This window comes from Apium graveolens, chromosome 1, assembly GCF_009905375.1.
Source record: "Apium graveolens cultivar Ventura chromosome 1, ASM990537v1, whole genome shotgun sequence".
NCBI lineage: Eukaryota > Viridiplantae > Streptophyta > Magnoliopsida > Apiales > Apiaceae > Apium > Apium graveolens.
The window spans coordinates 194,916,999-194,930,106 of NC_133647.1; the positions used below are offsets into that span (position 1 = coordinate 194,916,999).

Genomic DNA, 13,108 nt, shown 5'->3' on the forward strand with positions numbered 1-13,108 from the left:
GTATTCTATCTCTGACGAGAGTGCATCATGTTCCCGACATGCGTAAAAATATAATAAGTGGAAGCTGTTTAGTTTCTAGTGGTTTTGAAATTTCGTTCAAATGTAATAAAGTAGTTCTTATTCACACTGGTACATTCTTTGACAAGGGTTACTTGTCAAATGGTTTATTTGTTATTAATGCAGATCCCGTTTTGGGAAATTTGAATAATAATGTTATTCCTTCTGTTAACTGTATTGAATCCTCGAATATATGGCATGCTAGACTATATCATTTAAACTTTGGTGCTCTTAAGAACATGATGAACTTACAGTTGATACCAAAACATACCATAGAAAAGAATTCTAAATGTCAAGTATGTGTGTCTGCTAAACAAATAAGGAAACCTTTTCATAACGTTGTTAGGGATTCAGAATTGTTAGATTTAGTACACACTGATATTTGTGAATTTGGTGGTGTGTTGACGAAGGACCAGTTTAGATACTTCATTACTTTTATAGATGATAGTAGTAGATACTGTTATGTTTATTTACTTAGACATAAGGATGAATCACTTAGTAAATTCATTATATATAAAACTGAATTAGAAAAACAAACTAGTAAGTTACTTAAAAGGTTGAGATCTGATAAAGGTGGTGAGTATACGAGTAATGCTTTTAATGAATTTTGTGCAAATAATGGTATAGTTCATGAAGTTACTCCACCATACACACCTGAGTCTAATGGGGTTGCTGAGCGAAAGAACAGAACATTTAAAGATATGATTAATAGTATGCTTATTAACTCTGGGTTGCCTAAATACATGTGGGGGGAGACTCTAAATACGGCTTGCCATATTTTGAATAGAGTCCCTATGAAACACATGAATAAAACACCCTTGGAGTTATGGAAAGGCAGGATGACTAGTCTTAAGTATCTTCGTGTGTGGGGGTGCCTTGCTAAGGTGCTTGTTCCTGAACACAAGAGAAAGAAATTAGGTCCAAAGACTGTTGATTGTATCTTTCGGGGCTATCTTGAAACCACTACAGCTATAAGATTTTTAGTGTTAAAATCTAACATAGATGGTATAGTGGCAAACACGATAGTTGAATTTCGAGATGCGACATTCTTTGAGGATGTCAACCCTATGAAGACTGGAATACCTGAAACGACTTCTGAGGAAGATCCTACTCACACATCAAGTTCTATTCCTGATCATGTGGAAAAGATGACAAATGTGAGGGCGGAACCTAGTAGTAACTCTATTCCTAAGGAACTAGAGGAACCAAGGAGAAATAAGCGTGCAAAGGTAGTCAAGGATTTTGGAGGTGATTTCATCACTTACAATATCGAGGACGAACCTTTAACTTTCCGACAAGCTATGGATTCTTCTGAGTCAAGGCACTGGAAGGGCGCTGTGAAGACTGAAACTGACTCTATTGTTTCTAATGAAATATGGGAGTTGGTTGATCTCCCTCCTGGGTGTTCTACTATTGGGTGCAAATGGGTTTTTAAAAGGAAGTTGAACCCTGACGGCTCAATAGACAAGTACAAAGCTAGACTGGTAGCTAAGGGTTTTAAGCAAAATGAAGGAATTGATTACTTTGATACATACTCTCCGGTTGCAAGAATGGTAACAATCTGAATGCTTATAGCATTGGCTTCAGTCCATGGTCTTATCATCCATCAGATGGATGTAAAGACGGTTTTTCTTTATGGTGAACTTGAAGAAGATATTTATATGGATCAGCCTGAAGGATTTGTTGCATCAGGCAATGAAAGGAAAGTATGTAAGTTGATCAAGTCCATCTATGGCTTGAAACAAGCTCCCAGAGATTGGCATAAAAAGTTTGATGAAACTGTATTGCCTTTCAGTTATAAGATTAATGAAAGTGATAAGTGTGTCTACACCAAAGTTAAAGGTAATGAGTGTGTAATTTGTGCCTATATGTGGATGACATTTTACTGTTTGGAACCAATATTGAGATTATTAACGAGACTAAAGAATTCTTTAAAAGGCATTTTGAAATGAAGGATATGGGTGAGGCAAATGTGATTCTTGGAATCAAACTGATTCAGTCCACTGAAGGAATAACCTTGACTCAATCTCATTATATAGAGAAATCTATACTTGAGAAATATGGTTATTCACAGTGTAGAATCGCAAGTACACCCTATGATTCGAAAGTTTCCCTTGTCAAGAATACTTCAGGAGTGTCTGTGTCTCAGTTAAGGTATTCTCAGATTATTGGGAGCTTGCAGTATCTTGCTAACTGTACTAAACCAGATATTTCATATTCTGTGTCTAAATTGGCTAGATATCCAAGTTGTCCAAACAGAACTCATTGGGATGCTCTTGATAGAGTACTTAGATATCTAAAAGGCACAATGTACCTTAGTTTACACTACAGGAGATTTCCTGGTGTGCTTGAAGGGTACAGTGATGCAAGTTGGATAGCTAAGAAGTCTGGTTCCAATGGAGTGACTGGATACGTGTTCACCTTGGCTGGTGGAGCAATATCCTGGAAGTCAAGCATACAGACTATAGTTACTCGATCTACTTTTGAGGCTGAGTTGTGTGCACTTGATGCCACAGGGATGGAGGCTGAATGGTTACATGGACTTATGTCTGCAATACCTGTAGTAAGCAGACCGCTTCCTGCTATTGCTATTCACTGTGATAGTCAAACAACTATCGACAAGATTAGCAGTAAAAAGCATAATGCTAAAACTAAGAGACACATCCAAGTTAGACTCAAGTATATAAGGGGTTTAGTGACTAATAGGATCATAGCTATAGAGTTCATAGGAACTCAGAATAATATAGATGATCCTCTTACTAAAGGACTGGAACCCGCAGTGGTCCTTTAGTCAAGGTTGGGGATGGGACTGTCAACCCATCATAATTCATCAACAGTGGGAACCCAATACACATGAGAGGAGATCCCTCGAAGTGTATTCAGTGGGTAATAACAAGCTGTAAGGATGAATTGATAGTACCTTTGCTACATAGATGATACTATAACATCTGAGTCTATTCCCTGTAAACCTAGAAGGTACTGACACTGCTAGAAAAGCAAGAGTGTTAAAACTCTGAATGGGGTCAAGTCATTTGACGAGATAGAGGCAGTATATCTCTGGAGATGCCCAGCTAAGCGAATGTAATTGTGTGGTCGCAATTAGAGGAAAGGGTTATTCCTTAAAACATTCGACGAACAGGATCGAGACATGACCATTAATGTCTCAAAGCCGTAGATTGGCACCATAGCCTTTGACTTTTCGTCGTCTATGGAATATGGTTATACTAAACGGATTAAGATTCAAGGTGAAACATTCCATCTGAATCCGATAGCCATTGAAGTAGAGGAATTAGGAGGGTTCAAACCCGAAAGGGTACCGACTCTGAAAAACAAGTCATGATGGAAAAATTAATCGCATTTCTGTATGGATTTGTGGGGGATTGTTAGAAAATTAGGATTTTAGAGCTTAATTTAATTATGTTCTTGATATTAATCCTAAAATCTAATGATTGGAAATTGTTCAATGATATTTGAACTTAATTTTTCATGTATGGTTTTAAGAATTTTTTTAATGAAATACATCTGAATTGAGAGTTGAAAGTAGCTTGTAAAAGTTTGAAATGGAGAATGTGTCATTTGTCCCACATTGAAAATAAATAAAGTGAGGATTTTATTTATTTGTGATTTAATTTTTTAATTAGAATTAATTTATCAGTCGGACTGGGTTATTGTCTCTGTTGGGCTTGATCACTTTGTAAGTGGGCTGAGTCAGATTCAATGAATCTGGACATTTAACTGATAAATAAAGATTCATAATTAAAAATATTAAAACTGTTTTAATGTGTGGATTAAATACAAAAGTTGTTACATTTTATTTAAATTCAAAATCAGCAGTTTTGATTTATGTATTAAATGAGCAGTTTTGATTTCTGATATTAATGTATATTAAAGTCTATTAATGTCAAGGTTGTAAGTTACACTTAGCCTCTACTATAAATAGAGAGCCTAAGTCGTTGATGATAAAACACCACACAACATTCTCTTCTCTTCTCCCTCTCTGCATTTCTCTCCCAAAAACACAAGTTCGAAGTGCTGTTATTTTTCCGGCGACTGAGCTGCTAGTCGAGGTGGAGGTTTTGTTGCTGCTCATCTCAAACGCAGCAGGTAGGGGGCAATATTCTCTTCAAAAACAGTTAGGGCTTCGAGCAAGGCCTGTTGACTCAGCTGTGATCGTATTTTCTTGGCGTTTTGTATCTGTGCACCATTATTTTCAGACACGTTTGAAAACTATGGTTTCGGGTACATCTTCGTTTTTCTCTTTGTTATTTCAGTTACTAATTTTGTTTACATGCTTTGTTTTGTTAACTGTGGTATTGGCCTAAACTTGCTAAATTTTATATATACTTGCCTCTATATTGCAATATTTGTTAGTGAAGTTTACAACACAAACATCATCACCCTAATCGCAAATTCTTGCAGTAAGAAGTGAATTACAGTGATATGAAGCAAAACAAACGGAAACCTAAATGGCAGATGAGTATGCACACATTCATAAACGTCGTAGCTGGTTTTAAATGTAGGATCAGTATGAATGTCAATGCTACCCGTACACAAATTTCTCAATAACATCCAATTCATCAAAAACTGCAGCGGAATTTCAAATTATTATAAGATACAAAACCGATCTTTTTTCTAGAATGCACACTTTTCATAGCTGGCGTTCTACCAGGAACGGTTTGAAAGTCATTGCCACTCCAATTGCCTCGACGACATTTAATATGAAGAAAACCATCTGGGGACCTGCAATTGAGTGAGGATAGGGATGCCAAAGATCATTTCATGGTAAAAGTGCACACAAACACTAGGCATCATTCTATATCATTGTTATTTACTAATCAAAATTACTTCATCTATTATAGTTCATAAAGTTCAACATATATCATCTGGAACACAGCTAGGATATTGTGAATTACATATAACGATCAGTTAACTAATCTCAGAACTTAATGTAATCAGGAACTATATACATGATGAATTAAGGTAACTTTACTTTACTCATCCGTACGTCGTAAGCAATGACAAAACACAGCTGTCGCTACCTGAAGCAATTTGAGTTTTGGCTTACTATGGCTGCACACTTGTACTGGTACTTGTACAACAGGCTGCTCTGTACAAGTATTGAGGTGCTATGTTTCATATTCTCAACCATTATATTAATTAGATCAAAATCAATTTGCATATTATCTATCATTCCTTCTCTATTTTTTGGCAGTTTGAAATATCTGTTCAAATTTTATTTTCTTCTAAATATTATCCATCATTCCTTCTCTTTTTTTGGCTAGGTAAATTTACACATACGCTCACTCTATGTCTGTAGTTAGACATGAACCTCTTGAGTGGAAGCCCTTTATTTGTCATAGCATTCAATACAAGACGGTTACTTAAAAAAACTAGCAGGATGAACTTGGCTTTATTACGGTTAACTGTACAGGCAAACAGACACACGAAATGAAAGAAAGAACAAAAAATAGAAAGAGAAATAGCTGATTTACAAGAAGCCGAAAAAGTGTTCAAAGAGATAATTTTAAATTAAACAAAAACTCATACCTGGTAAAAAAGCAGCATCTCGGCGGCCTTGTGCCCAAGAAAGGCTGCATATTAAAAGCTACTAGCGAACATAAAAATTACTAGGAAGTAAATATTTGAATGCGACACAATCACTCAAGATACTACCAAAATTCACAAGTACGCAGTTGTTCCATTTAAAGCTGCTAAATATTATTCCAAGATAAAATGATACTTACTGATTCTATTGAAAATTAAATGGCTGTTAAGGACCTTCCATATTATACTCCTGTTATTAAAAGCACAAATCAATTTAGCAAAAAAAAAAAAAAAGAAGCACAAATCAGATACTTTTTGCATCAAAAAACTTACTTTCCATCGGAAAAGTCAACATCTAATTGATCTCAAATGTGAATGTTAGATGAGGGCCACTACTAGCTGCTTATGTGTTTTTCTGGTGTAGCAATGTGACTCCATGTAGTTTCGACTCCTGTGATTGGCAACACATAGGATGATGATTTAGGTGTTTCGTCACTGCTTCTTTTATTCTATGGGCTGTTAGTGTTATATGATAAATGTGGTTGATTAGATTAGCCATTTAAAAGTATTCAATTGCTCTAGTAAGTTTTGGCAGTTATGTAGCAGTGGTCTATGAGTTGTTCGGTTTGCAGGCACTGTAGCAGTATTTTTTATGGTATATTTACTCTATGTCTGGGTCCTTCACTCAATTAGCAAGTGTTAATGATGTCTTTTCTATCTCAGTCCCTATATTGGAAAGAATAATAATCACGAGAAACCAAAATTTCAATGATGCCTGGAAAGTTATTATCGCGCCGACTATTCATCTGATGCTCAATTCCATGGTTAGCCAGATCCTATATATGGTCACTTGCTGATATTATACTTGTATAACTATTTGGGGTCTCGTATTTGGGCATATATAATAGCTTAAATTCAGCTGGATGGACATCTCCTCAATCGTCATCAGATTTTAATCTTGCAGATTTTAAATGGTTACGAGGCATGCAACTCCTTTATTTCACTTGCATCGAATACACAGAAAATGCCGACTCGGTATGAACATTTATGCAATATCTTTGCATCTAAAAGTAATACATATGACACTGCAGAGATACTGGTTTTCTTGCTTATTTCCATTACGAGGAGGAGAAAGATGGATGATAGATAAGAAAAATCTTACAGTGCTCCTCAATAGCTGGACCGACTGCCTTAGATAGTGACATAAGAGCCATGGCAACCACATTAGCAGTCCCTCTTTGGTGTTGGTCCTGTAAGGAGCATACGAGACATTGAACGAGAAAATATTTAAGAAATAATTGAAATGCTAAGAAACTAAATCTCGACGCTATAAGTAAAGGGACGAAAAATACCACAGCCCTGTTTTGCAATATGAATAAGCCAGTTACAATAAATTTCCTGATGAAGAAAACACATAAGTTAAACATTAATTACTGAGAGTGACAACTAACATCAGCAAGAAACTTAGTAGATCACACGCGACATTCATAAACACATTTGCTGAAACCTGTAATTTAAATTATATGGTTGTATTTGGTCATAGATGTTACTTGAACATCATCACTCCTATGACTTGCAAGAAATAATAAACCTGTAGTTTAATATTCGTCACCAATGAAATGTTTGTAGCTTAAATCATTTTCCCATATGACATGAAATAATGGGTAGCAAGGCATCAATATGCATGACTACTAACAACACATTGATAGCAGAATATTGCACAATGTGGTTTATGGCCCCGGCAAATTTAATTTCTCACATAATATTTATCTGCACACTAGAACTTCCCACAAATTTATGATCCGTGATTCTCCTAATTGTAAAATGCTCAGTAATATAAGATGACCAGGGATGAAAATTCTGACTGTTCGTCAACTACAATTCTATAAAGATATGTCAACTCCCAACTGTTTGGGATCGTAAAACTAAGGGGAATAGAATGACAAACAAAAAAAATGATAGAAAAACCTCGAGAATCTGTAAAATGGCAAATACAGTACATGATATGAAGTGCTAGAAAGTATAACAAAAGTTTGGACGCAGAACTAGTAAACAATGACCTCCATTATGTGAGACAACAGTCCAACACTCATTTTTGTCATCCAACAAAGTTCTTCATAATAATTTTCCTGCAGGACATTTTCTCATTGAAGAATATTAAGGCCTCCTTGAAATATTACAAACCACTCAGCCTGTCTTTTCAGTGTCTCCATAATTGTGCTAATCAGAACTTTCTTTTGGTCATTTTTAACCCTGGTCCTTGTGATTACTTTCTGTTCAAATGTATTTAAACTAAAACAACTAACAAAAATGAGGCCTTACAATTTTTAACCCTGGTCCTTGTGATTATTTCTTGTGGGTTATAATTTTATGACTAATCACAAGAAATGAGGCCTTACAAGTTTGCTTAGACTAGTCTGCTAATAATGTGAATGTAAATTTAATTCTTGTTAATCACAAACAAGGCGACTGGAGCAAACAATTACAATAAAGTTGAGACACATTTCTTGTTTTTATTAAGATGGGAATTTCCACGATTTAGGCTTTCCACCCAGAATTAACTATATATACATTTACATAAGCAAAAGCTCACAGCTACAGTGTGCAGTTAACCAACAACCCACAGCTTACAAAAACCCTGTAAACCCACTGACCCCGACAACGTAGCACTATATCCAAAAGTAAAAGAAAACACAGCTGAGTACCAGTTGGTTGATGAGTGAAATGTAAGCATCCAAAGATGTGATCTTGTTCCCATCCTAAACCACAATCAAACGATCAAATTTCTCCACTTGTCCTTCAAATCAACCGCCGTCCTGTCATCAAATATGTCACTATAAGTGTTCAGGATGAACTTCCAATTTCCTCTACCATACTTCTTCACGCCTTTCCTCAAAGTGTCCTCCTCCACTACACTCCATGGCTTGCGCTTTCTCCTCAAAGGTTTTGGACTTTCATCTCTTTTCACAGGAGACACAACACTCTTTTTGGGTATAGGCAACTCAGCTCTGATTTCACAACCCGCAGCCCCATCAGTAGATTTGTCCTGGACAGTGTTGTTTCGTTCCTTTAAGCTAGCTTCAGTTGCATTAGTTTGATCATGACTATCCTCATCTACATATAACCATTTACAAAAACATTAATCTCAATTCAAAACACAATTATAACTCGAAACTCCAAAAACAACAACTATTAACACAAAAACAATTCCCACATTAATCGCAATTCAAGACACAATTACACCTCAAAACTCAAAAACCATTATACATTCCCAAATAAATAAATAAAAAAAACATACCTACTTCCGCGCCAAACCCCAACACTTCTTTCACTTGATCATCCTCACAAGCCACCTCGAGAAAAGAAGGCCCAATCATCTCCCTAGCATCCCTAACAAACTCCCGAACACTCTCAACAACATCCATCTCTTTCCATTTTTCCAAAACCTCCTTACAAACCCTCTCATTCCCCACAACATTCTCCACATCATCACTCCAATTAATCAAATCATATGAAACCAACCCGACATTCTCGCATTTCAACATCCAACCAATCCTGTTCCTCCAAATCTTCTTAACCAACTCAAAGTACTTACCTAAACCCTCATCTTCAAGAACCCTAACAGTACAATCAACTGCCACCACACAATAAGCCCTCTTCATAGTATCTCCAACTTTAGCATTATCACTATATTGCAGCTGTTCCATATGTTCCAACAAATCCAAAACAAGTTCAGAAACATTCCCGCTTGATATTTCAGACTCAATCTTTCTTAAAATCAAGAGTTTTTTAAGGTTTGTGTCGGTGTCTGAAATGGGGAGAGTAATGAGTAAATCAGAGAGAGTTGAATCATCAATGGGTTGTCTTACAAAGAAATCAAGAATCCATCTTGAAATATCTTCATCCATCACCATTCCGAGTTTGTTTTTTTACTGCCCCCGAGTTTAAATGAATTCTTGAAACCATGATAAAGATGGTATTTTTACACTGTTCAGAGGGGTTTAATAAAAATTACTCGTCCTTGAAATAAACTTAAAATAAAGAATCTGGTACACATAAGCCTTTCTTAACAAGCTTTGATGATTGACACGTGCAGAGACAGTGAGACACATAAGTCAAACGGGTAAAATAGCTATTTGGTAATTGTAGTCACTAGTAACTTGCAAATGAGATATCAAGTTAAAAAAACTCAAAAATTGTATCATGAACTTGTAATTAACTTGCAATCACATCACTGAAGTTCAAAATACTTGCACCGCCGTTAAAAATGTATTGACCTTTAACGGAGACCGTTAAATTGTGTAATATCATCTTTAAATTTTCAAATTCATCACTGAACTATGTGTTAATTTTCGATTAGGTCACTTACTGAGAAAAAATTGAATATTGAAAAGATAAAAAAACAATTTTTTTTCAAATTCATCATTGAAATCAATTATAACTATCAGAAAATTTGAATTTATAAATAAGATACTTTAAATGTTTTATCAATTCTAAATTTATTTATATTTTAATTACACAGAAAACATCAACTCTATTAATGGAGAAAACAAAATTATTGGGAGAAAGATGTTATCTAAATATTTGTTCACTTGTATCGATTATAAGTATATGGATTGAAATGGTACACACGAATTTAAATTTAATTTAAGGGTAACATTTTAGAAAAAACTAAAAAATTTAAAGTATAAATTAAATGGTTATGCAAATTTAAATTTAATTAAAGTGTAGTGCAACAATTAAGAGAAAAATTAATTAAAATGAAAATTGTGATATTTTTCTAAGTATATGAAATAAATGAGTATGTTCAATTTAAAACTTACCAAATTTGTATAATGGGCCTGTTTGGAGATTCTAATAAGTTAACTTATTGGCTTATAAGTCCGCAACAACTTATCGACGAGTGTTTTTCGACCCAACTTATAAGTTAAATTTACAACTTATAAGCTGATAAGTTGAATGTTAGCAGTGACGTACTTTTTTCCAACTTATTTGTATTTTTTCACCTTTTTTAAAAATTTTGAGTTTAAAATAAAATTTTAAAATATTTTTTAATTTAAAATTCAAGAATTAAGATAATTGTATTTAATAATTATTTATTTTAATCCATTTAAGTAAAAAATCTGACTTATAAGTAAGTTTATCCAAACACTTATAAAACTTATAAATATTTATCAATTTATCACTTTATCACTTATTTAACACTTATTCATTTTAAGTCATAAGTTACTTATTTTAAGATTTCCCAAACGACCACAATATATCCCATATTAATAAGTTACTTTATAAATGTATCACATTTTAGTTAGCAATTATAAATATGTTCCACAGTTAAATTTTAACTCTTATATAACTCATATATAAATATATATAATTAATTAATATACATATTTTTTGTCTACTTGAATGGATTAAAATGTTCCCAATAATATACATATATATGATTAAGTTAAAAAGGTCAAAAAAATTGAAAATAGGATATATTTATAAATTATATTATAAATGGGATAAATTTGTAAATGGGTTTTTAAAATGGGACTTAGTAATAAACAACCCTTAAATTTAATATAATTTAAAACCAAATTTAGTTGATAATCTAATTGAAAACAGAGATAAAGTTAATGATCTAATTGAAAACAGAGATAAATTAATGATCTAATTGAAAATTGAGATAAAGTTAATGACTTAATTGAAAATTGAGATAAACTTGAGAGTATGCCACGTCATTTTTCCGTTAGGAAATTTAACGGAACTCACGGCAGTGATGAACTTGTAAGTTTTAAAATATTTCATGATTTGACTGAAAGTTTTTTTAACTTGACGACTCAGTTGCAAGTTACTACCGACTACAATGACCAAATAGGTATTTTACCCTAAGACAAACACTTTCTGTTTGTGAGGTTGTGAATTTGTAGAGTACACTGCACGGGGAAAGCAAAGAGGGCTGGATTTAGGGAGGAAAAATAATCAATCCGACGATACCCCATCTGAAATCCGAAATTTTGGATTTATCGAATCTGATTTTTTTGATTTGGATTTGGATATGGATTTAATTTTTAAATCCGAAATTTTTTGAATTTGGATATTAGGTATACCGATCCGAAACCCGATCCGAGATCCGAAATCCGATCCGAACCCGAAATTCGAAAAACCCGAATTATTATATATATATAGAGGGAAATGATCAAATGGAAATTCAAATTAAAATAGAAGTTAGAAATCAATCTAAGGCATTAGATCAATCCAATCTAATAGTCCCCTAAAAGTACCACACACGACTAATCTACACCCTCCCACACACAATCCCACCTTTTCCCCATCGTTTTTGATTTAATTTTTCCCGTCAAACGATAAGTTTTTTTTAAATCCGACTTCACTGTATTTTTCTCCATCTCCCAACGCTCGATTTACATACCATATATGATATATTTCGAAGTAATTTTTAAAAATATATATATTTGATTTTTAGTTTTTATTCTAAAATTGGTTTATATTATAGTAGCCCCACACACACATACATATATATATATATATTATACATAATATTAAAATTTTATATATTACAAAATTATAATATTATATTATATATATATATTATAATATACATTATACATATTATTATATAATTTTTAGAACATATATTTTTATATTTATATTAAAAAATAACTAATTATAAAGTTTAATGAAATACAATTATTCATTCATTTAAACGGGTGATAAGGTTTATAAGTTTAATGAAATATCTTTTAGTAATAAATCTAAAAAAACTAGTTATCAATTTAATTGATTTTTTAAATATTAGTTATACAGTTAATGATGTGGTGGGGTGGTTAAAGATGACAAGTTATAACTCTTTCTTTACAAGTCGCGTGTTCGATCTCAAGCACTTGCAATTAGAGGTGGCCAAACGAACAGTTTGACTAGGCACGATTGGAATTCGGCTCGTTAAAAATTCATCTAACTCGGCTCGTCACGTACCGGTTTAATATTCGGCACAAATCGCGTATCAAGACGAGCCGAATACGAACCGGAAGTTGTAAAACCGCAACCGGCCCGGAACCAGACCGGAACCGGCCCGTCTAACCGCCTGCGAATAAACAGTTGAGAAACTGTTCGGCTCGGCCCGCGAGTCGATGAATTGTTCGGCACGACTCAGTGGACTTAACATAAATATAATTATGTTTCTATAAGTTACCCAATCACCAAGTCCTCACACCAACATTCATAATAAAAAAACAAAAAAAAAACTCAGTGGACTTGTTAATGCACAGACACAGACACAGTTGCACACAGAACAAACCGAATAATTCGCTTCGTTGATTCGCTTGAACCGAATAATTCGTGTAACCCGTGTAACTCGCATAACTCGTCTAATTCACGAGCCGATCCCGAGTTAATATTTCGTCAAACCGGCACGGCACGACACGGCTCGTTCACGAGTTGATTGAATATTGAACCGGACCGCCGGAAACTCGGCACGACACGGTCGGCCTGCTCGTCTGGTCAC

At 34.1% G+C, this 13,108-nt stretch overlaps 1 protein-coding gene across 6 annotated transcripts; it reads right to left on the reverse strand.

Moving 5' to 3' along the window:
• Positions 1-4,502: 4,502 nt before the first annotated feature.
• LOC141675095 (uncharacterized) lies at positions 4,503-9,608 on the reverse strand. Of its 6 annotated transcripts, none has more exons than XR_012555892.1 (8): positions 8,900-9,608; positions 8,307-8,715; positions 6,954-6,999; positions 6,764-6,851; positions 5,935-6,052; positions 5,802-5,851; positions 5,605-5,631; positions 4,504-4,797 (listed from the first exon to the last, which is right to left on the reverse strand). XR_012555892.1 is itself a non-coding variant. In XM_074481833.1 (2 exons), exons 1-2 carry the CDS (start codon positions 9,513-9,515, stop codon positions 8,372-8,374), a joined length of 960 nt encoding a protein of 319 aa, XP_074337934.1. In that variant the 5' UTR covers positions 9,516-9,608; the 3' UTR covers positions 7,049-8,371. The 6 variants fall into 6 exon arrangements, 1 of the variants encoding a protein (XP_074337934.1); XR_012555891.1 differs by having other exon boundaries at positions 5,605-5,648; XR_012555890.1 differs by having other exon boundaries at positions 5,605-5,662.
• Positions 9,609-13,108: the final 3,500 nt, after the last annotated feature.

Coding starts and splice junctions, on each gene's coding strand:
- LOC141675095 (XM_074481833.1), bottom strand. CDS start 9,515: ATGGTGATGGATGAAGATATTTCAAGATGGATTCTTGATTTCTTTGTA. Junction 8,716..8,899: donor GGGGTTTGGCGCGGAAGTAG/GTATGTTTTTTT, acceptor GGTTATATGTAG/ATGAGGATAGTCATGATCAA.